General features: G+C 48.3%; 1 protein-coding gene across 3 annotated transcripts in view; it reads left to right on the forward strand.

The window, feature by feature from the left end:
• The window catches only part of KLHL3 (kelch like family member 3), a 112,178-nt gene that overhangs the window by 68,386 nt on the left and 18,754 nt on the right, over positions 1-25,038 (forward strand). For all 3 annotated transcript variants that reach the window (XM_054037467.1, XM_054037465.1, XM_054037466.1), the window contains exons 5-8: positions 2,664-2,826; positions 7,625-7,734; positions 20,176-20,292; positions 21,844-21,993. In XM_054037467.1, coding sequence (XP_053893442.1) covers positions 2,664-2,826; positions 7,625-7,734; positions 20,176-20,292; positions 21,844-21,993 — 540 coding nt within the window. The remainder of the gene's footprint in view (positions 1-2,663; positions 2,827-7,624; positions 7,735-20,175; positions 20,293-21,843; positions 21,994-25,038) is intronic.

Genomic DNA, 25,038 nt, shown 5'->3' on the forward strand with positions numbered 1-25,038 from the left:
CTTCGGTCATATTTATCTGGCCCTCATTACTGTAGCATCTGAGTTACTCCCAATATTTAATGTATTTAAGCTCCCAACACCCTTGTGTGGCAGGACAGTGCTACTATCCCCGTATGACTGAGGATAAACTGTCTCTGTGCCTCATTGACTTTCCTGAGATCACACAGGAGGTCTGTGGCAGCTCAGTGACCTCAGCCAAACATTTAGAAAAATACAATCCCATGTAAATCGTGTTCAGCAAAACGAGAATCTGAGAGCCAGCTACAGCAGCTGCTGAGATCTGGATATTGCGGCTTATAACCATGTGTCAGATTCCAGATATAAGTCCTCCCAATAGAGAATTTCAGTAGTAAATGTAGCGCAGATTTTGATGTAACTTTCAAAGGAACACTCAAGTTTTAGCCAGGAAGCTGATGTAGGTGAGAAACCAGATGATTAGCATTTGCTGTCTCTACATTGCATCCAGCAACTGGAATTCAAGCAGTAAGAGCCAAATTCTGATGCAGTTGAAATACGTGGCAAAAACTTGCATGGATTATAGTGGAATTGAGATTTAGCCAGGGTATGTGATTAGGCAGGGCATTTCCTCCTGTTATTTCTAAAGGAAACATACACAGTGCTAACGGATATCCTGAGCTGGGTTTTCATGTTCTCTGGTAAAAACAAGACTGGTGGAGAGGCACATAGCTGAGAAAAGAGAGAGCGACGACCCACTTATCTGTTGATATGCTCTCTCGCTTTAAGCATTAGGTAATGATGGCTCTTTTCCATGCAGCAGGCCAAATGCTTATGTCCTGGGGAATTGTTCCACTACTCAGAGTAAAGTACCCTTCACCTCTTACATGCCCAGTGCTCTAATAGGAGGGTTTCCGGGAAGTTTGTGGCTTTGTTGTGCATTTGTAACCCAGAACAGTACAGTTTTATTATGGATGGCCTCTTTCATGCAGATTTTATCCCAAAACACACAAGGAAATCCTCTCACTCGGCTTGCTAAGGACAGTACCTTAGGAAGCTGTGATGTGTTGCTACAGATGGAGTAACCTCTGCTTGTAGTGAACCTGGGGGGATCTCTCTTCTTGGGATGGTTATGTAAGCTGGAGGGGATCTCTCGCCTTGGGATGGTTATGTAAGCTGCGTGCACACCCCCACGTTGATGTAAGGAGGTGGTTTTAATAGAATGAGAGAGTTGTTCATAGCTAGATGTTAAGATAATACCACTCTTGCCTTTTTAACTTAACCAGACAAACTAATCTGTTCCTGGGATCGAAGTGTTTGGACAAAACAGCCCCATGGGTTAATTGATTTCTTTGTTTTATTGTTGCCTGTTGGGGTTGTAGCTGTCTGTGAAAGTTACTGCTTGGTAATATTAACATGTAATCCAATTGGATTAGATTTTTTTCCCTTGGAATGGATCAGTGGCTTAGAATGTACCTAAGGGCAGGTTGCTGGTTTACTGCTATTCTGCTGAGATGTATGGGGGAGGGGAAGGCTTGGGGAAAAAACATTTTTGCTTCTCACCAATACTGAGCTGGACAAAGGTGAGCTTTTTTTAAGAGGCTTCTGTTTCCCTTGATCAGAAATAATTTAGAAGTGGATGACATGTTTTGAAACCCCATTAATGTGTGGCTGGCATTCCCATTAAAAGAGAGTTCTCGGCACCAGCCAGAGTTATGAAAACATGGACTCCAAAACCGGATCGCAGCGCATTGGCAAAAGACAAGGGAAAAGAAACATAAGGAGCTGATGTGACGGCTGCAGTGTCCAGCCTGACTTTATCTCTGACTTCCTGTCCAGGGACTCTGAAGGCGTTTTCTTTTGCAGATGAACAATGCTAAATGCTGTAGGCTGAGCTCTTGTCCTGGCTTTATCCTTGCCTCCACTTTTGCACTCATAATTCTTTGGGTGCGATTTCCAGCGCCTGGACACTTAAGTACCTCATTTGTGGGTGCAGTTGAGTATTTCAACATCTAAATCCTATAAGTGGCATCTGCAGTTTTGTGGGTGCAAAGATGTGACCATTGTTTGAGTATTAGGGCTGCCCCCCAAGAGAATAGTTCTGTACCTGAAAACCTTTTAAATAGAAAAGGGTCTGTGGAGCACATTAACAGCTCCTTGGCAGCACAGAGCACCTGCCTGCAAATAAAGGGATTTTTTTTTTTTTTTTTGGTTGGGAACTCAGATTCCAGGTGGTTGGGGTCCCAAGCATAATAGAATGTTTGTGTGTGCTTGTGTGGGGTGTGAGTTCCATCCCACGCCTGCAAATAATATTATGCTCTCCAGAACGAAGGCTGCACAAGGGACCTACTGTCAACCAATTGAGGATTTTAGGTGGTTGGCTGTAGCATGCCCATTGTGCTGTCTCTGCTCTGCCTACCTGCCTGTGCGACTTCTTCAGTGGGGAAGAAGAGAGGAGGGGACCTTCACTGTTGGGTGCCCCGAGATGTTGCTGCTTTTGCCAGTCACCACATGAGGGAAGGAACCTCTGTCCATAGATGCTCCTAAAACTTTAGCACCTCTTGTGCCACCCCCCCTCCCCACCAAAACCCCAAGAAACCTGTCCTTGTTTTGAAGGGTAGTAATAATTGGTGAGTTTATGCAAGGAATCAAACTGGTGCCTCTGGTGCTAACTCTGGTTTCTCTCTCTCCTTCCTCCCCGCTCTCAGGTTTTGTTGCCAGCTGCCAGCTTATTGCAATTAATGGATGTTAGACAAAACTGCTGTGATTTTCTCCAGTCCCAGCTGCACCCTACAAATTGCCTTGGAATTCGAGCCTTTGCAGATGTGCACACCTGCACTGAACTTCTGCAGCAGGCAAATGCCTATGCAGGTGAGCAAAACATCCTGGCTTATCCCAGCTACTTAGAGTTTGGTCCCAAGTATAAAGGATACTTGGGGCTGGAGCCATTACCAACTCGTACTTTTAATGTTTATAAAGAACATGCAGTGGGCTTCTCTATTGGCCTTTGCAGGGCTCTGACATGTGACGGTCCTGCAAAAGACGGAGGCCCTTCAGAATAATGGAAGCTTTGGAGGTGAAATGAAGGACTTTAGTTTAATTTGTTATGGAAAATGCAGGCAGGTGTCAGGTGAATTATGTCCTTTGTGTTCCTAAATCAGTAGTAGAAATACAGCTGCTTCTTCTGGAAAAAAACACTGTATAGAACAGAGGCTGAATATCTTGTCTATTTGTCTTATCAAGTTTCTTTCTCCCCTGCTCCTCTTCTGTGAGCTCAGCCTTTCAAAGCGCCTTGTAGTGGGCTCCTCTGACTGATCCTTTGAGGATTTACGTTACTATGATGGCCGAGGGGGAAGTTTCTCTCACACTTTTCTCAAATATTTATCCATAAGCTAACTGAAAAGCATGTCTGTTCATCTTAGATGTGCCAGTATCTTGTCTTTCTATCTCTCTGTACCGGACCTCATACACTGCAGTGTGTGTAATAGAGAACACAATCCTTAGTTCAGTCTCTTAATACATTTGATCTATATTCTATGGATACATTTTACACTTAAGATGAGAATTTGGGGGAGGGGGTGCAGGGAGAGGTTGTTCTTGTTTTATACTCGGAAGCAACCTTAGGCAGCAACCGTTCATTGATCCCAATGGGCAACTGTGAATTTACTTTATTTCTTGATATTACTTGCAACAGTTCTCTTACAGACCGCATGAGCCCAAATCTGTCTAGTTGTATTGGGCATTATGTTATCTACCAAGAACTCTTTTTAATCTAAACGAGCCAAGAGAAGGCTGAGTATCTGGACAGCTAAAAGCCAAACCCTAATGCAAGGTGCTCAATCACGGAGAACATCTTCTACTTAAATGGGAGTCAGTCCAGTTACAAAGCTGCTGTTATAGTTTGCAGCCGCACCATAGGGCACCAATCCCGCTCAAAGCCTCCCTGACTTTGGCGAGTTCCGATATACCAAGTCGTATCAGAAGTTAACGTCCATGCTCTGGGTAACACCTAATGACTACAAGTCTTGGAGATTAATGCCAAGCTTGGATAGAATGGTTGCCACTATTAGCAGCCATGCCAACTGCTACAGACGTATCGTTCAAAGTGTGTCAGGTTCTGTGTGTCCCAAGCACACTGTCATTCTGCTCCACCTCAGCTAAATTCAACTTAAATGGTCCCAGTACACACCAAATGCTCCTTTGATGGCCTTTGGATGAGGAATGCTAGCTGCCTTGCGCTGTCAAGGCCCTTTTGGTTAGTTACTGAGCAGTGTCAGCCATGTTGATGGAGCAGTCTGTATTCCTCTTGTTTGGTAGCTGGTAGCCAATAACAAACCTGCACTGGTTTGATGTGCATTCTGGGAGCAGTTGTCTAGGCAAACAGGCTTAGGGACAAATCCTGAGCTGGTGTACATTGTCATCATTCCATTGACTTGGAAGGAAGTATGACAACTGACACCCGTGGAGGAAATGCCTCTTCAGTTTCATGGCTGACTTAATTGGATACTATCCTATCGCATAACACCGATTTCTCGATGACGTGGGTTTAGACTCGCTGCTTGCTTTTCTGCCTGCGTCGTCCAGGAGATTTGTTCCTGTATCTGTTAGCTGGTGCCCAAGGCAGAAACCCAAGTGGACCCGAGTGAGAATTCCCCGTGCTCTTGACTCCCCCGTGCCCTCCGTTCTCTAGCAGATTTGCCTTTGAGCGTTTGCCGGTTGTGCTGTGCTTTGTGTAGGCACAGCAGTGCTATTCTCCAAGTCCTTCCCCAATCAGGCTCCGCTCTCACGCTTCCTCTCCTCTGCGACATTTTGCCTGGCATTTATGGGTTTTAATCATATGGTGAGTAGGCTCTTCCATAACAAACAAACAAAAAAAATAGGGTGGCCACCAAATTCTCCTGCGTTCTCCCTCAAATCCAGACACAACCTTTCAGCCGCTCTTGTTCCATTATCCCCTGAAGAAAAACGTACTCTGAAAGGAATGGTTCATTGTGTAAGGGTTTGCTTGTAATACCTCATTATCCTTGCTTCCAGGACCCTGTTTAATCTTTAACCGAACAAGCAGTGCATTCTGTATATATTTATTTGGTTGTTTGGCAATTAGAAGGCCTGCTTTTGTTGCTTTATTGGCCTTCACGAGTCCCTGTTAATACAATAGCCTATATAATGTTAATGAAACTCCATTAATAAAAATGCCATTAAAATTCTTTGTTGTTTATGTAACAGCATTAAGCCGAGCCAGAAATCAGAGACCCCAAGGATTTTGTGAGCTCAGTTACTCGAGTACTCGAAAATGCCTAGTTTAAAAGCTTAATTTTAAACGATGGATAACTTAGGCAGGTGAAGTTGTCTTCTTTATATGAGAGGGCAGATGCTGTTAAATGTGTAAAATCAGAACATATTTTACATCCTTGTAACAAATAGCAAGGAATGAAATTGTCAACTACCCAATCCCTATTCTGTCTTGGCTGAAATGTAGATTGCATTATCCACAGCACGTGCATTGTGCTGCATGGAGTCTTGTACTGTCCGTTGGCATAGGCACAACACGTCAGGGCCTGATTCTCATTCACACCAAAGCCATTCGTGTGAAGGTGCCCTAAAGCAGGTGCCGATTGTAATGTACACCCACCCTTAGGCAGTCAGTGTTCTATAAAGTGTCAGTGAGAATCAGGCCTGTTAATATCTGAGTTCAGCCAGAGAGTTTGCCCCGTTAGCTGGAGTAATAGTCTTTTGTGATGACCATTTCCTAGAGGACAGCAAGAGCAGAGCGAGCGGAAAGGGAGGAATGTAAGGGAAGGCATTGCCACTTGTTTGCTGCTGTTTAACCCACGGGGCACCACGAGTGCAGTACAGAACAGAACACGAGCTGCGGCCCTCATGTCGGTGCTCGTGGCTGGATTTCTCAGTGCTTGAAAGTCGCTGCTCTAAAGAGAATCCCCAGCAGTAAAGATTCATGTTGCCATATTTCAGCTAAAAGATAAATGGGGGCTGTACAAGCGATGGGTGAGACTGTAAGCGCCTCGGGGCAGGGGCTGCCTGTTCTCGCCTTTAGAGTACCACATGCATGATGCGAGATAGATAGGATTTGTGTATGTATCTATCGATTTACATAATAACATAAAGCACCAACTCTCCTGCGAAACATTATAATAATGGATTGGGCTGTATAAAAGAGAGCCAGCTTGCAGTAGTATGGATATTTGTCCAGCAATAAAATTGTCTGCAAACAGATCTCAGCCTTTTTAAACAGATGTCCAATTCTTTAATTATATGGACCTGTGCCCTTCGTTAAGCTTTAATATGTAACGGAAAGCATGGTCGGACCTGAAGAGCTCTTTCAGAACTGTGTAGCAGCCGGGGAGATTGCTCCCTGTCTGATTATTTGTGACACACAAATATTGCAGGTTTTTTATACAGTGCCTCTCAGTCAGAATGGAGGGGGCTGGGATGGTGGAAAGGGACTCAGGCCAGGGTGGATCCTATGAGTTTAGCGGAAAGGGTGGGGTAGGTAGATGGATAGGTAGTTGGTGGGGTCTGTAGTCTGAATTATGAGGATGGGGGAGACTAGGTTTGTACATAGTGGTGATGGAGCCTGAGGACAGTAAAAGGTTGAGTAGGTGGAAGAGAGTGATGAGGGTGTGAGCAGGGGCAGGGGAGGTCAGTGGTCAGGAAAGGTAGTGGAGGTAGAGACCAGCCTACAGACTGGAGTTACTGTTAATAGTGATTTTGACCCTGGGCATTTGGCTTATTGGAGCAGGAGAGGAAGATGTAAGTATTGGGTGTCAGCCAGGATGGAGGGGGAGTGAGAGGTTAGTGGAACAGGTAGGGTGGCACAAGAGAGGGGTCAGGGTCGAGTGTGGCTGACAGCTGTTGAGATGCCTGGGTTGTTGATGGGTTGGAGGTTATGGAAGGCCTAGGAGTGGAGACGGGAGGCTGATGATTTTCCATGCTCTATTTAATCGCCCCAAGCTGCCTGAAATTTCAGCAGGATACTGTGTAATTCTTCACTTCCTGTGTGGCTGTCAGACAGCCGCTGGGTTACACACAGTGCCAGTCTTGTTGAAATGATTCAAGTCAGTGTTAGTTTTTTTTGTTTAATAACTGGCAATGTTCAGAGCCTCCGTTCTACATCACAGCATTCTTTAGACCAGTGCTGCCTACTGACTCGCCAACACCACTTCCTGCCTCACCGTGTGGTTTTCTTTTTGGGGGGTCTCTCATCCAAGTACAGAACAAATCTAATGCTGCTTAGCTTGTGAGAGCAGACCAGGATCACATCCAGAGGTGGCACAATTGCAGGTTATCTATTGGTCTAGAAAGGAGCTCTTCTTTCTGAATTGCCGTTAGTAATTATACCTGTCGTTGGAGGAAAAATAGGTAGCAACACTACAGAGTTTTATTTGTGCCATTTTATGATTTATTGCAATTAGTGAATGAGTCTCTGGGGCGGCATAAATAGTATTTCAAATAACATCAGGTTGCTTTAACCTGCACTAAGAATATTTTTTTAGTCTATTCAGCATTTTGATTCCAGTGTAATCATATTTGTCTTGGGGGGGCCGTTGCTGTAAGAATAACAATTCTCTGAACACTGTAGTCCTTCTGTTGACTGAAAGCATGGATTTCATTATAATTTTCCTTTCCAACCTTTGATTTTTTTGAACAGAGCAGCACTTTCCCGAGGTGATGCTAGGGGAAGAATTCCTTAGCCTTAGTCTGGACCAGGTTTGCAGTTTAATATCAAGTGACAAGCTCACTGTGTCTTCAGAAGAAAAGGTACAGTAAGTTATGTAGTAATAGAGAATCTGTTCAGGCATGTTTTGAGTTTAGTCATTTTATTGGCAACTGGTTATGCTCTCTTAGAGTCCTTTTTCCAGCTGTGCACCACATCTCAAAAGGAGAGGAAATTTATAACCAATAAGAATTCTAGAACTCCATCAACATGTTTTACCACAATTTTCTCTACATAAAGTCTTGACTGTAAAATCCAGTGTTTTGTCCAGCTCCTCCCAGGGTAAGAAGGAAATTCTGTTTCTCTTTGGAAAACAGGAATCTCTCTTCCACAGGTATAAAGCTCCTCTTCTAGACCCAAAGCATCACAGAAAGCCAACCTTAGGCCTTTCACTGGTCCAGGATGTTCTGCAATTCAGAACTGGGTAATTCAGGGAGGAGGAGAGGTCCACGATTAGGAGGAAATAAGGAAACACTTTTCTCTGGCAGCGTGTAATTTTTTTTTTTTTTTTTTAAGAAAAAATAATGGTGGCTGGTGCCGTTTGGAATGTCAGGCACCATATCCTGTTGGTAAGGCCCTACCAAATTCATTGTCCATTTTGGTCAATTTCACAGTTAGGATTTTAAAAATTTCATGATTTCAGCTATTTCAATCTGAAATTTCACAGTGCTGTAATTGTAGGGGCCTGACCCAAACAGAAGTTGTGGGGGGAGGGGTTGCAAAGTAATTGTAGCGGGGGTTGCTGTACTGCTCCTTCAGAGCTGGGGGGCAGCAGCAGCAGCGCAGAAGTAAGGCTGGCTTGGTATGGTATTGCCACCCTTACTTCTGCGCTGCTGCTGGTGGGGCGCTGCCTTTGGAACTGGGTGCCTGGCCACCAGCCACCGCTCTCCGGCCTCCCAGCTCTGAAGGCAGCGCAGCAATAAGGGCGGCAGTACTGCAAACCCCTAAAATAACCTTGTGACCCCCCCTCCCCCGCAACTCCCTTTTGGGTCAGGACCCCCAATTTGAGAAACGCTGATCTCCCCTGTGAAATCTGTATAGTATAGGGTAAAAGCACACAAAAGACCAAACTTCACAGGGGGAGACCAGATTTCACAGTCCGGGATGCATTTTTCATGGCTGTGAATTTGGTAGGGCCCTACCTGTTGGTCAAGTGCAGATGAAATAGCTGGAGGGAAGGATGGCCAAGTAGTTAGCCTGGGATTTAGGAGAAGTGGATTCAATTACACCCTCCCCTGCAAGCTTTCCTGTCTCACTTTGAGCAAGTCTCGTAGCCTGTGTGCCTCCGTTCCACATGTGTACTATGAGGAGAATAGCACTGCCCTGCCTCACAGGGGTGTTGTGGGGATGAATATATCCGATTGTGAGGTGCTCAGATTTTATGGAAATGGAGGTCAGTTAAGCACCGAAAATGATAAACTACAATCACGTTCCGGTGACGATTGATCCATCACACTGACATGACCAGCTCACTCCAGGGTTTCCAACTTTCTAATGGCACAAAACGGAACACCCTAGCCCCGCCCCTTCCCTGAGGCCCCGCCCCCACTCACTACATTCTCCCTCCTTCGGTGACTTGCTTTCCCCCCCCCTCACTCACTTTCACTGGGCTGGGGCTTGGGGTGCGGGATGGGGTGAGGGCTCTAGCTGGGGGTGCAGGCTCAGGGGTGGGGTTGGGGATGAGGGGTTTGGAGTGCAGGAGGGGGCTCCAGGCTGAGGGTAAGGCCAAGGGATTCGGAGTGTGGGAGAGGGCTGCCGGTTGAGGTAGGGGGTGAGGATTCTGGGGTGGGGCCGGGGATGAGGGGTTCAGGATGTGGGAGGGGGTTCAGGTCTGGGGAAGAGGGCTTTGGGGTGCACAATGAGGCTCCAGGTTTGGGGGGGGTGCTCAGGCTTGAGGCAGGGGGTTAGGGTGTAGGAGGGGGTCAGGGCTGGGGGTGTGGGTTCTGGGGTGGGGTCAGGGATGAGGGCTTTGGGGTGCAGAAGGGCGCTCTGGGTTTGGGGGTGTCTCAGGGCTAGCGCAGGGGGTTGGGGCACAGGCTTACCTCGAGTGGCTCCCGGTCAGCAGCACAGCGGGGCTAAGGCAGGCTGCCTGCCTGTCCTGACACAGAGTTGCGCGCACCCCGGAAGTGGCCAGCAGATCCGACACTATTAGGCAGTGGGGGCAGGAGGTTCCCGGCCAATGGGAGTGCGGAGCTGGTGCTCGGGGTGGGGGCAGGGCGCAGAGCCCTGTGGCTCCCCCCGCCTAGGAGCTGGACCTGCTGGCTGCTTCTGGGGCGCAGCACAGTGCCAGGACACGTAGGGACACTGCCAACCGGACCTTTAATGGCCCAGTCGGCGGTGCTGATCGGAGCTGCCAGAGTCCCTCTTTTACCGGGTGTTCCGGTCGAAAACCGGACACCTGGTCACTCGCATGCAAAAACTGAGCTATAGATGTGTAATGAATTTGTCATCAGGAAACTAAAAGGGAAGAACAAACTGTCATCCTGTACGTATGATTTTGACACAGATTTGCTCTGCTTGTACTGAGCAGCTTGCACAGGGTTTTACTAGCTCTTCCCACCGCTATGTTAATAAATAGCCTTTACCGTCCGTGTTCCCACAGTTTGGAAAGCCAGCCTTTCACTCGTCTCTTCTGGACTTCATACAGTTGAAAACATAATTTGGTTGTAGGTTTTGAAGTTCAGCATGCAAGACTGTAAAAGAAAACGTAAGCTGAAGCTGCACATTCAAAATAGAAATTAATAACAGGTTAGACATGCAAAAAGAATGGGATTAATGTAGACAGACAGGATATGTTCTGGCATCCAAAGAAAATTCCAGAAATTCAGGTTCTTCTTCGAGTGCTTGCTCATATCCATTCCATTAGGTGTGTGCGCGCCGCGTGCACGATCGTCGGAAGATTTTCTACCCTAGCAACACCGGCGGGTCGGCTGTGGAGCCCCCTAGAGTGGCGCCTTCATGGCGCTGAATATATACCCCAGCCGACCCGGCGCCCCCTCAGTTCCTTCTTACCGTCCCTGACGGTCGTTGGAACTGTGGAGCGCTGCTTAGCTGTTCTCCACTCTCCCTAGCTTAGTTTGTTGTATCACAGTTATAGTGATAGTTATAGTTCTAGTGTTTATAGTTAAATAGTTAAATAGTTTAAAAGTTGTTCTAGTTGTTCTAAGTAGTTCAGGGGATTAAGGGGGTCGTCTCCCCCGGCCGCGGGGCCGGGCTCATGCCCAACGCTCCCGGCTTCAAGCAGTGCGCCTCCTGCGCTAAGCCTATGCCCACGAGCGACCCGCACGACTCCTGTCTGAAGTGCCTGGGAGAGTCCCATCAAACAGACAAGTGCAAGATCTGTAAGGCCTTCAGACCAAGGACCAAGAAGGCCGGCAACTCCTGATGGAGGCGGCACTTAGTCCGGACACTCCATCTACAAGTCAGGCCCCGGCACCTAGCACCTCGGTGCGCAGTGCCCCGGCGGCACCGGCTATGACGACCACGCGAGTGGCGTCAGACAAGCCTCCCCGGCACCGGACCTCATCGGCACCGCAAGCAGTGCCTCGGCGCCGGTCATTATCCCCGGGGCATAAAAAAGCCCATAAGACGGGGACATCCGTGCCGAAGACGCCGGCTCCCCCAGTGCCGGGAGTAGAGCCGCGTCCGCCGGTGGAGCACCGGAAACAGGTGCCTCCAGCACCGTCGACTCCGGCGCCGAGGCCGTTGAGTCCGGTGCAGATAGCGTCTCCACCGAGACCGGCGGTGATACAGTGCCTCCCGTCGACTCCAGAGACCTTCGCGGCGGCGAGAGACTTAATAGCTCTCACGGAGCCGGCACCGCCTCAACCACCGGCACCGACTGCACCGTTGACTCGCCCGGTCCAGTCGAGGGGGAAACCTGCCTTGATGCGCCCTCCATCGCAAGGGCTGGAACCTCGGCACCGATCCAGGTCCCGAAGCAGGTCCCTACGCCGCTCGCAGTCCCGGCACCGAATATCGCCTCGGCACCGGTCGTACTCGCGGCCAAGATCTTCTTCGTGGCACCGCTCTACGTCTCGGCACCGCTATGATCGTCGGCACCGATCAACGTCGAGACGTAGTTCTCGGCACCGCTACGGTCGACGCTCGACGTCGAGAGGCCGCTCCCGGCACCGGGCATACTCCAGGTCCTCGTCGAGGTCCAGATCCGACTCCCGGCACCGACGAGGTCATCGGCACCGGTCGCGGTCCCGGCACCGATCGCCGGCACCGCGTAGAGATAGATCATCTCCGGACCGGCACCGTGCGGCACCGCAGCCAATGGGAATCGTCTCGACGCTCTCGGCACCGCCGTGGCCATCGAGATCGGTGTCCCACTCCTCGGAGGACCTCTCGAGATCGGCGTACCCCCCTCAGGGGCAAGCCGAGGAACAGGACTTGGGCCATTGGCAGGAGATGGCAGAGGACCATTCTCATGGCCCATCTCACTGGTCGTTTTGGACCCCGTGGGCGTACCATCAGGCGCAAGGGGCTCCAATTGCTTCGACCTCTCGCTCCGGTCACTCCATCAGAGGGGCCCCGGAGTCCACCATTTCTCGGCCTCCGCCAGGGGGCATGGAGGCTTCTGGGTCCGGACCACCTGACGCCCTGGACCCAGGCACAGGTGATGCTCCAGCCCAGGAACAGGGAGACCAGGACCAGCCCTTGGATCCTGTTCCACTGGAGGCATCTTCCTCTTCTTCTCCGGATGAGGCAGTGGCGGGCACATCGTGCACAGGCCCACCTCCAATAGATCTTCGGGCTCACCAGGATCTTCTGCGCAGGATGGCCCGTAACATGGACCTGCAGGCGGAGGAGATAGTGGAGGTGCATGACCCGATCATGAATATCCTTGGAGCGGATGCCCCATCGAGGGTGGCGTTACCCCTGATCCGCACGATTCAAACGAATGCGGATACGATATGGCAAACTCCTGCCTCTATCCCACCCACAGCGAGAGGGGTGGAAAGGAAATACTTTGTCCCGTCTAAGGACTACGGGTACTTGTATACCCACCCCCAACCGTGTTCACTGGTGGTGGAATCAGTGAACGCATGAGAGCGCCACGGCCAGCAGGCTGCAGCGCCTAAATCAAAAGAGGCTAAGCGGCTCGATTTGTTTGGCCGTAAGGTTTACTCAGCCGGAGGGCTGCAACTTAGAGCGGCGAACCAACAGGCGCTACTGAGCCGCTACAATTTTAACTCGTGGAACTCTATGGGGAAGTTTAAGGAGTTGATTCCCCAGGAGTCCAGGGAAGAGTTTGGAGCCATGGTAGAGGAGGGCAAGAAGGTGGCTCGGACCTCCTTGCAGGCCTCCTTGGACATAGCAGACTCAGCTGCGAGGACCCTGGCTTCGGGTATCGCTATGCGCAGGATCTCCTGGCTTCAGGTTTCGGGTTTGCCTCCGGAGCTGCAGCAAACCCTACAGGATCTGCCCTTTGAGGGACATGGATTGTTCTCAGACAAGACGGACTCTCGCCTGCAGAGCCTCAAGGACTCGAGAACAATCATGCGCTCCCTGGGGATGCATGTTGTGGGCCCTCAGCGCAGACCATTTAGGCCGCAGCCTCAGCGCTTCTACCCCCCCCCGCCTCGTCAGAGACAAGACTCGGCCCGGAGGCGAGGGCGAGGTGGTAGGAGAAGATGGGCTGGCCCTCAACCCAGTCAGAACCAGGGGCCACCAAGACCACCTTCAGGTCCTAGACAGAACTTTTGAAGGTGCGGTCGAGGACGGCGCCCCAGTCATCCCCCAGGATCCAGCCCCCTCCTTTCAGGATCGTCTCTCCCACTTCCACCGCGCTTGGTCCCTTATAACTTCGGACTGTTGGGTCCTCCGCACGGTGGAGAGGGGATACGCTATCCAGTTTTCTTCTATCCCCCCCTCCCACCCCCCTTCCCCGTCCCTCTTCAGGGACCCTTCTCACGAGCAACTTCTTATACAGGAGGTTTCTACGCTCCTGGCCATGGGGGCCATAGAGGAGGTTCCGATAGAGTTAAGGGGCAGGGGATTTTATTCCCGTTACTTCCTGATCCCCAAGTCCAAAGGAGGTCTGCGGCCCATCTTGGACTTGCGCGGACTCAACAAATTCGTAGTAAAGTTGAAGTTCCGCATGGTCTCTTTGGGGGCCATTATCCCTTCCCTCGATCCTGGAGACTGGTTCGCCGCCCTCGACATGAAAGACGCATACTTTCACATCTCAATTTACCCACCTCACAGACGCTTCCTGCGATTCGTGGTAAACGCGGTGCACTACCAATTTGCAGTCCTTCCCTTCGGCCTATCCTCGGCCCCAAGAGTGTTCACGAAATGTATGGCTGTCGTGGCAGCGTACCTTCGTCGGCAAGGGATACAGGTGTTCCCGTACCTAGACGACTGGCTGGTACGCGGTCGCACCAAGGAGCAAGTTCAAGCTCACGTCCACATAATAGTGCACACATTCAACGAGTTGGGCATCCTACTCAACAAGGACAAATCCACTCTAGAACCTACCCAGAGAATAGAATTCTTAGGCGCAGTTCTAGACTCCAGACGTGCACAAGCCATCCTGCCAGACAACCGATTTGGCACCATCACGAGCCTCATTCAAGGGCTCCAGGCGTTCCCAACTACCACGGTGAGGTCGTGCCTTACCCTGCTGGGTCACATGGCTTCCTGCACGTACGTAACCAGGCATGCCAGACTTCGGCTTCGCCCACTCCAGACCTGGGTGTCGTCAATATATCGACCACATCGGGACAGCCTGAACATGGTGGTCACAGTCCCGATCTCGGTCCTGACCTCCCTCACCTGGTGGCTAGATCACAATGTGGTCTGCGAGGGGATGCCATTTCACGCCCCACAACCCTCTCTGCACCTGGTCACAGACGCTTCATCTCTGGGTTGGGGCGCCCATCTCAACGAACACCATACCCAGGGCCTGTGGACTGCACCCCAGCTAGCCCTGCACATCAATGTTCGGGAACTGATGGCGGTGCGCCTGGCGTGCCAGGCATTTCTCAACCTCCTACGTGGCCGATGTGTGTTAGTTCTCATCGACAACACCACGGCCATGTTTTACATCAACAAGCAAGGAGGAGCACGTTCGTCAATTCTATGCCAAGAGGCCATTCGCCTGTGGGACTTCTGCATCGCCCACTCAATCCATCTCACGGCATCGTTCCTCCCTGGAGTCCAGAACACTCTAGCGGACCGACTCAGCAGGTCCTTCCAGACGCACGAGTGGTCTATCCGTCCGGACATCATACATTCCATCTTCCAAAAGTGGGGGTTTCCCCAGATAGACCTGTTTGCATCTCGAGACAACAGGAAGTGCCACGTGTTCTGCTCCCTACAAGGTCGAGCTCCGGGCTCCCTCTCGGATGCGTTTCTCCTTCCCTGGAAAGACCACCTGTTTTATGCCTTCCCTCCGTTTCCTCTGGTCCACAAGGTACTGCTCAAATTGCGCAGAGACCAGGCACAGGTAATTCTGGTCGCTCCAGCGTGGCCGAGACAACATTGGTACACCACACTGTTGGAACTCTCGGTTCAGACACCGATCCCGCTTCCGTTGTGTCCGGATCTCATCTCTCAGGACCACGGCCGGCTGCGTCACCCCGACCTGCAATCACTCCACCTCACGGCGTGGCTGCTCCATGGTTCACCCAGGCAGAGCAGCAATGCTCGCACTCTGTCCAACAGATTCTGCTGAGCAGTAGGAAGCCCTCAACACGCACCACGTACCTGGCCAAGTGGAAGCGGTTCTCCTGTTGGTGCGAACAACGAGCCATGTCCCCGTTGCAGGCACCCATTCCTCTCATTTTGGAATATCTCCTCTCCCTAAAACAGCAGGGGTTGGCGATATCTTCAATTAGAGTTCACCTGGCCGCTATATCGGCCTTTCACCCAGGGGAACTCACGTCCTCGGTATTCTCTAACCCGATGGTCGTTAGATTCCTCAAGGGCTTAGACCGGATGTACCCACAACAACGTCAGCCCGTTCAGACGTGGGACCTCAACCTGGTTCTCTCCAAGCTCACAGGTCCTCCATTCGAGCCACTGGCCACCTGTTCACTTTTGTACCTATCCTGGAAGACAGCCTTCCTTGTAGCCATCACCTCAGCAAGGCGCGTTTCTGAACTCAGGGCGCTTACATCCGAGCCCCCTTATACAGTTTTCCATAAGGATAAAGTGCAGCTTCGTCCACATCCTGCCTTTCTCCCTAAGGTGGTTTCTCCTTTTCATATCAACCAGGACATCTTTCTCCCGGTCTTTCATCCCAAACCACATGCCATTCGCCAGGATCAACGTTTGCATTCCCTGGACGTACGAAGGGCCCTGGCCTTCTATATTGACCGCACAAAGCACTTTAGAAAGACGACGCAACTCTTCGTTGCAGTGGCCGACCGAATGAAAGGCTCACCGGTCTCCTCACAACGCCTATCCTCCTGGATTACGTCTTGCATCCGGACTTGCTATGACCTGGCAGGTGTCTCAGCACCGCACCTCACCGCTCACTCCACGAGGGCCCAGGCTTCCTCGACGGCTTTCCTGGCACAAGTTCCGATCCAGGACATTTGTAGAGCAGCGGTTTGGTCATCAGTCCACACATTTACAGCTCACTATGCACTAGTGCAGCAGTCCAGAGACGATGCTGCTTTCGGATCAGCGGTTTTGCACACAGCAATGTCTCACTCCGACCCCACCACCTAAGTTGGGCTTGGGAGTCACCTAATGGAATGGATATGAGCAAGCACTCGAAGAAGAAAAGACGGTTACTCACCGTTGTAACTGTTGTTCTTCGAGATGTGTTGCTCATATCCATTCCAAACCCGCCCACTGTCGGAGTAGCCGGCAAGAAGGAACTGAGGGGGCGCCGGGTCGGCTGGGGTATATATTCAGCGCCATGAAGGCGCCACTCTAGGGGGCTCCACAGCCGACCCGCCGGTGTTGCTAGGGTAGAAAATCTTCCGACGATCGTGCACGCGGCGCGCGCACACACCTAATGGAATGGATATGAGCAACACATCTCGAAGAACAACAGTTACAACGGTGAGTAACCGTCTTTTTTATTGACACAGTAGTCCATTAGCTAGTGTAAACTTCAGTATTGTAGGCAGTAACATTTCTCTGACCTTGCATATTCATCTCTTCCAATGTTCTCATGTAGCAGATTATTTTTTAAATCATTTGATGCAGTAAGTAGACAAATGTTTAAAACGGCATAGGGCTAAATTGTCATAACCAGATTTTATGAGAAGCGGTCACTTTTAAAGTAGGTTAAACTCTTCATGGGTAAAGAAATAAGTTGAAATGCCTATTCTTGATGTGTCTTCTGTGTATAATGGAACTAATGAACCAGCAAATTCCATCTTCCAGAATAGATGGACGTGTTCTAGTCAGATACCTGTAGGCCCAAACTGTAACAGGGCATTGGGAGGCACTGCTTTTAGAATATTCCTGTCACTAAAGTAATCTGTCTTGTTTGTATACATTTGGTCAGCCTGAAGGGTTGTCCTCTTAGTACCTCTGCTGTACCTTGGTGCATCTCTCCCTCCTTACTTCATTGCGTCTTTAACTGCAGACATCAGACATAGAAAGAGGGACCTTTTTTTTTTTTTTTTTTTTACAAAATCAAGTTTGTTCAGACATCTAAAAACTAGGCGCTAACAGTGCATGAAACTGGGACTTTGCAGTAACCTGCAGAAGTGGTAACCCAGCCCCCATTACTGTGTGCCTCCCAATGTTTAATGTATTGATCCTCAAACACCCATGTGAGATAAGGAAGTGCTGTTCTCCCCAATTTACAGAGTGGGATGATTGAGGCAGAGATTAAGGTCACACAGGGTACGTCTACACAGCATTTTGGAACAAGCGGGAGCATGTCTCCCAGCCTGGGTTGACGGACTCGAGTTAGCAGGGCTTGCGCCAGTGCTCTAAAAATAGCTGTATGGACAGGGCTTTGATGTTGTGGCTCTTGGGTCCTGAAGCGCTTGGGTCCTGAAGCCTGCTTCCATCCCTAGACCTGGGCTGGGAAGCTCGCTCGCTCACTCACTCTGAAGTTCTGTCGCCGGACCCACAGGGAGTCTGGCAGAACAGGGGATTGAACCCACGTCTCCTGTGTCTTGGGCTAAAATTTGCTTATTGATCCATCACTTAAACCTAATATAATATAACCGAGGCTGTGAGCCCAATCCCCTATGGACATGCACCCCGTGCCAAGCTACGGAAGCTGGTGTAGAACTTCCCCTCAGAATCTGGGGTCATCAGAGATTTCTGTATGGGAAAACGCCAAGGCTCACTCTGTCTTCTCTCAGGTAGTGTGCACAGAGGTGATATTCCAACCTCGTATAAAAGCTTTTCTGGCAGTCCCAGTCTCTTCCTACACTTTGTTCGTTACTCAGCAAGTCAGAGCTCCCCTCCTCCTAAACTCGAGGGCTGCACCTTGGTTTGGGTAGGTGGCTCTCATTGAACCGAATGGAAGGAATTGCCCCAATTCAGAGAGATTGGCTTTCTCACATCCAGGTTCTCTGTGATGTGTAGCTGAAGAGCTCTGTCTCAAAGTCACAGGGGCTTTGCAAACAATGGAAGGGTCATGGCCATTCAGATTCTGTTGGGCCGGCTGTGAAATGCTCTGGATGACGAGTAGAGTTGTGCACTGAAATACAAAAACTGGTCGGAACCTGGTAACAATTATAATTCTGCAGAACAGTGGAAACGTGGAAACTGACAGCTTTTGAAATAAAAGAAGTTGGGATTTTGGACTAAGATTTTTTCCTCTCTTAAAAATTGAATTAAGTGCTGTTGGGAGGTGCCAGAGGTACACCTTGTGAGTCTGGATTTTCCCATTTATCCACAGAGTAGGTACAGCATGGGTAGCATTAGTATAAGCTTCCTTCACACTAGACCAGCAGTGTTCTTCAATGTTATTTTGGATGGCTCGAGATAGCCATCAACTCTTTTTGACTAAATTCTGACCAGTAGAATTGGTGCCCTCACATGACCTTAATTTCTCCAAATATGGCTGCCTCCCAGAAGAAATTAAGATACTTGTAAATTGTGGGATTGATCATTTGTGACTGCCTGGAAGGCATGTACTCATTACTCTGAATGAGTATGCCAGATTCCAAGATTCTGGATGTAAGGGATACACTTGAAATCTCTTAGGAGAGAGGGAGGATATTTTGGTAACCATTGATGGGAAGGGCAAAGGTCAGCACTGGGATATTTCACATGTATTTAGAGGCCCACAGTGAATAAGTGCCAAATTTCACAATTCTGGCTCAGTGGGAACATGGGAATTGTCCGTCAGTCATCCTGTTGCAAGGATCTGGATTATATTACATAATATCTCCAACTGCCGTGCCCCCTTTCCCTACTCTGCAGGTTTTCTCTGGAATGCCTTTTATGTTTCGGATAGGTTTTTAGTCCCTGTCTACACTAGGGTTGTAGCTGTTGTGGTTTCAACTCCTTTGTGGATGGGCCTTTACTAACTGATCTTTAACCAAATGTTGAACAGTATAGGCAGAATGAAATGCTGTTAGATACTCTACCAAACACCACTCTCTACCCAGCAGTTGAGGTTTTTATTTAAATTTTTTTAGTACATCACACCATGCATATTCTTCCAGGATTCTGTGTTGTTTGTTTGTTCTACAGCGTACTTTCCACTGCAGCTACTGCTGTACAAAGTGTCTGTCTATTTACAGTTTGTTCTTGGCCTTAAGTTTGGCCGCTTATCTGAACCTGTTTGATCCGGAAATAAAGCCGGAATTCTGCTCAGACCAGGTTTCCTCACCAAATTTCCAACACCCCCTTCTTTCCCTCTCGGAAGCACAGGTTTTTTGTGTGTGGTGTTTGGATCTATTTAGCTGCGCTGCCTTGTTTCAGCTATCAGAGGAGGGTGAAATTTAAGAACTAGAACAGTCAAAATAATAGGGATTTCATTGCACATGTTGTGAGCATGTTCCATGGTTGTTTTTAGGTTTTGGAAGGCGGTGATGAAGGGATTTAAATCTGATCTTAAGCACTGAATTAGCATGTGGTCCCAAAATATATGTGAAGCTGATCTTTCCTGTATTACAAATAATAAATCCTTGTGTGTTGTTTTTACGAATAATGCCTGGCATAAATGCTGAAGGACTAATTGGCTTTGTCTTCATTCCAATACCTAACATAACAGAGGTGTGTACTGGTCTGGATGAACCTGCTTCGCTTTGAGAATGTCATTGATCATCTAATGATGAAACGGGGTTTATCAAAGTGTGCAGCCCTGTTCTCTTGACACACATGATCAATGCTTGGGGAAATGTTTGTGCTCTGCATATATGCAGCATTGTGCCGCTTTCTCTTTCTGTATTATTACCTGCTAGAACTCTTATCTCTGGTGCATCTTTTCTCTTTCTTTAGACACTGCAAACCTGATGCTTAGACCACTAAGTCTCTGGCTTTGATAATTACTGAGAAGACACGTTCTCTTTTCTATGATTAATTGTACTCTCTCTGCATAGGTCTTTGAAGCTGTTATATCTTGGATAAATTATGAGAAAGAGTCTCGCTTAGAACACATGGCTAAACTGATGGAGCATGTTCGTCTGCCCCTTTTGCCCAGAGATTACCTTGTACAGGTTAGTGCATTTAAAGAAAAAAAAATCCTCACATTAAAATGGAGTGTAGTTCCTTAGCCTGTGCACTCCATTGTTTGAGCGCTTCTGTTGTGGGTGGTTTGGCATTTATCTGTGTCTGTGGGCGGAAGACCAGAGTCAATACTTTACAGCGTGCCTTCAATCTGAGTGGGACCTAAAGATAATTCAAGCACTGAAAATCCTTTTTCTCCCTGAATGTTTTCTGTATTCTACTGGGCAGTGCACCTTAAAACTGCCACAAATGTGGAAATATGTATTTTTTTTTTTTTTTTTTTAAAAGGCATCCATTTACCTGTTTTTATAGCTGGTTAAATTAAGGGTCTGATTCTGAAGCAGAGCCATGCACATGGGATTCCTGCAGAATCCAGATGGAGGCTTTTGGGAATATATGTGCTTCAAGACCATACAGAATCCAAAAATGCTGCTGTTAATGTCACCTTTGCACTTCAACGTATTTTTTTTTTTTTTAGGTTATATCTGCACTTCAAGCTGTGGATGTGATTCCCAGCTTGAGGAGACATAGCCACGGTAGCTCTGATGGAGTTAGCATGCTAAAAATAGTTTAGCCGCGGTGGCATGAGAGGTGGGAGGGGCTAGCTGCCCCAAGTATGTACTTGTCTGACACCATAGGCACGTACTCAGGGCAGCTAGCACTTCCCACCTCTTGTCACCATGGTTATTCTCTATTTTTAGCACGCTACTTCGATCAGAGCTATTAGGCACTGGTGCTGGGCTGAATTTCCTGGAAAAAAAAGATCAGCCTGCATGCTGTTGGACCACCTCTGTACCAGGACTGGTGTATCTGTGTAAATAAGTTAAACTTAGACTAGAGACAGACTCTACACCACTGATTTCTCCTTCACTGAGAAGCTGACCTGAAAGGCCCTAGAAGTCTGCTTCTGCTTGGGAGAGAGGGAGGGCTGATGTCAGAACAGGACACAGGTGTTGGGAGAAGGAGCAACAGTAATGCAAGTTGTAGTTGCTATATGTTAGGCTTTCGACATAAAACCAGCTAAAGCCTCCCCACCCCCAATATTCCCCAAGCCTCCCTCTGTATACAGCTCAACTGTTTGGGCGTGATGTAAGTGATGGTCAGGGTGCAGGACTCCATCCTCCCCAGATAGAAGCGGCACTATTGGTGTAAAATGCCAATCCTTGTGTTTGAACTGGGTGCAAAGTGATTCCTGTCCTTTCAGGAAAATCAGTGCCTTTCTGCTGAAAGGATTTAGTTTCCAATATGAGGATGAAAGCAACCCTCATTGTTTGGATGCAGTTATGACTTCAGAACAGATAGACCTGCATAAACAGATCTTTAAAGATCTGGTAAGAAAGAGAGCAAACTTGGAAGTAAATATCGTGTGCCGTAGCAGGTTCTTACTGAAGACTCAGAATTCTGCCCACTAACGTTGCTGCTATTCTATCTTTCTCACTGCGGTACTTTTACAAAAAAAATCCCAATCTCTTTCCTCTATTTTCGCTGAAAACTCCCTAGTGAAATACATCCATTCAAATAATCTTTATTGGCATTCCCAGACAGTTGAAGAAGAAGCTTTAATCAAGAATAACAACACGTGTAAAGACTTCCTTATTGAGGCCATGAAATATCACTTGCTTCCTCTGGATCAAAGGCAGTTGATAAAGAATCCTAGAACAAAACCAAGGACTCCAGTTAGCCTGCCAAAGGTAAGCTAAATTCTCTTCCAAAATAGAGAAACTTGGGAGGGGAAATGTAGGTCTCTTTTTTTTTTTTTATTTTTTTTATTGGTTTTGATATTGCCACATTATAGGCATCATTCACCTTTGAATGGCTAGAGCTTGTTCTCTTACTAGATTTCATTTGATTGATTCCTAATTCTGTTGCGTTTCAGTGGCTCTGATAGGGCGTGACCCAAAGCCTGCTGATGTCACCCTGACAATGGCACGGGTACTGGAGATTTCCCCGTGCCAGGGGAATGCCCAGCAGAGGATGTGTGGCTAGTCTCCGATCCTTTTTGTGTTGCCTGAGCAGAACAGGGACAAGAATCTGCCTTGCAGTCTCCTTAAAATTGGCTACTATCCTGGAAGCGTGGAGGGTAGCAAATATTCTACCTGTCTTCAGAAATAGCTAGCGTTTATCCTGGGAATTGCAGACCAGCGAGCCTAATTTCCGTAGGAGGGAAACTAGTTGAAATGACCATTTAAAAATAGGGTTCGACACTCACATGCATAACGAGAACAGCAGCAGTTCCATTAGACAGGCTAGCTGTTTTTTAGAAGAGCTAGAAAACCTTCTGCATTGGGGCATGAGCCAGTCACTAGCTAATGAGGGGTATGAAGATACTTCCTTTATGGGCAAGTAATTCCATAGTGGTCTATTACAGGGTTTTATTGCATCCTCCTGCGGTACTCTCTGTAGTATCAGGGACATGATACTGGAGTAGACTGGTCTGATCCAATATGGCAGTTCCTATGTTCCAATTTCCTACTGTTTGGTTCTCAAAATATTTCATTCTAGACCACCAGAAGTGTTGTGGGGGCAACTGGTGGCCTTGGGACTATAATTGAGAACCGCTGGTCCATGGGATAGGCAGAGGTTTACAGTGCTCAGAGTGTTGGCTGAGATTTCTGCTGAGTGAAACAGCATGGATATTGTCCAGTTGGAGAGGGATATGGTGCTTTTAGCTCTCATTAGTTCATCTGCATGTTGGAGGCAGAGCCTGATATAGCAAAAAAAAAAAAAAAAAAACAACCTTATCCGAAAACTGGCTCATAGCAGATTCTGAGCAGCGACTAAAAATAGATGCGGCACAAGCAAAAATAACTCAGATTCCCTGTATTGATATGGGAGCTGTGCGCTGCTCTGCATCCATGTTCATTAGTAAGAAAAAGATGGAGAAGAAAAATGCTACCCTATCCCCAAAGCATACAGGCGGCTTGCACAGAAAACTGAAGTTATTAATGAGAATTTCAGACTGTAAGATGTCAAATCACGTGCCTATTCCTCCAGATATAACCATAGGACGCTAGATTTCGTGAGACTGTGTACCAGTTTTATCTCAGGAGGCAGTATTCAGATATTGATTTGCTGGATTGTGGATACTGTTAATTTGCAGTTCTATAGTGTGCGCATCGTATTTGCCTACATATTGTGGTTCTTGATAGGAATTAATCTACAGACTCTACCTTTTGGGTTGTCATGATGAATGTGTCACTGTCCTTTACGGACCATGCGCCTGTATCATAGAACTGTAGAAACGAGAGGTGGAAAAGATTTGAGGTCAGCAAGTTCAGAGGTTCTCAAGGTTTTCTATACCATGACCCCAAAGTACGAAAGAAAAACCTACTAGCCGGGCCCCCCACCTCTGCCTTCTATCTAGCCGTAAAAAAAGGGAGGGAGGTTGTGATCCTGCTGGACCTTCCTCATTGAGAAACTACATATGGTCTTGTTTATTGCCCCTACCAATGTGGGATTGTTTCCTTCTGTATAATCTCCACTGCTTTGTCAGCGTCTCGTTTTAAGTGTCCTAAGCTCCATAGCTTTCCACCCTTTTCCTTGGGAATATAGTCCACAATTATAGGTCACCCTTGTTAGGAAATGTTTCCTAATAACTTTTTACCTTGTCACCTCAATTTCATGCTATTGCTTCTACATTAAATAGTTATACAGAAGAGCTCTTTCCTTGTTTTTTATGCCCTGTAAATACTTCTAGACTGTTATCTAACCATCCCATTCCACCCCGACCCTCTGGGACTTGAACTCAGGACCTTTACATACTAGGCTACATAGTTTTTTCTTAGAAATAAGAGATCGGGTTTTGTTTTATTCCGCCGGCATGCTGTTTGTCTGTTCCAAGGCTAATTATCTTGGTGCCAACTCCTCAGCCTTCTTAAAATACAGTTGTCTTGTGTAATGCTTGCTCCTGCTGGCATGCTGTGCTGTGATAAGAGGAATAAATCTCACTCTCAATAGCTGGAAAGAATAAGAAGTAATGTATTCAGACCAATGCACAAATCAAACTGCTTTCTCAATGAAGGAGCCAGTGACTGTTTCAAAAATCTGCTTGGGTTCCGCTGCCGCTTGGTTGCTATGGGCAACCATCAACTGCTGAGCTCTCATCGGGAATGTTCCCGTGTTCCGAAACACAAGTCATGTGCAAGAAACGTGTAGTTCGGGGGCTTCAGAAAATGCATTGGGATTTGATTTTTTTTTTTTTTCCTGCTGTTGATCAATATAAAGTTTACTAAGATCTACGCAATTTAGACTTAAAATGCACTGGATTTGTATCCGTGCACATGTTGCACCAGAGATCTTAAGAAGCTGACAAGGATCACACTGCAATCCACAGACAGACCTAATAATCCAGTGGTTCTCAAACTGTGGGTCGGGACCCCAAAGTGAGTCAGGACCCCATTTTAGTGCGGTTGCCAGGGCTGGCTTAGACTTGCTGAGGCCCAGGGCCAAAGCTGAAGCCTGAGACCCACCACCCTGGGACCGAATCCTGAGGTGGCAGGGCTTAGGTTACAGGCCCCCTGCTGGGGCTGAAGCCCTGGGGCTTCAGTTTTGCCCCCTCCCTCGCACAGGGTGGTGGGGCTCAGGCTTTGGCCCCCCATCCTGGGCCGTGGGGCTCGGGCGGGCTCAGGCTTCGGTCCCCACTCCTGGGGTCGTGTAGTAAGTTTTGGTGTCGGAAGGGGATCGCGGTTCAATGAAGTTTGAGACTCCCTGTAATACTCTAATCCCTTACACAGACA

Source organism: Malaclemys terrapin, chromosome 8, assembly GCF_027887155.1.
Source record: "Malaclemys terrapin pileata isolate rMalTer1 chromosome 8, rMalTer1.hap1, whole genome shotgun sequence".
Classification (NCBI taxonomy): domain Eukaryota; kingdom Metazoa; phylum Chordata; order Testudines; family Emydidae; genus Malaclemys; species Malaclemys terrapin.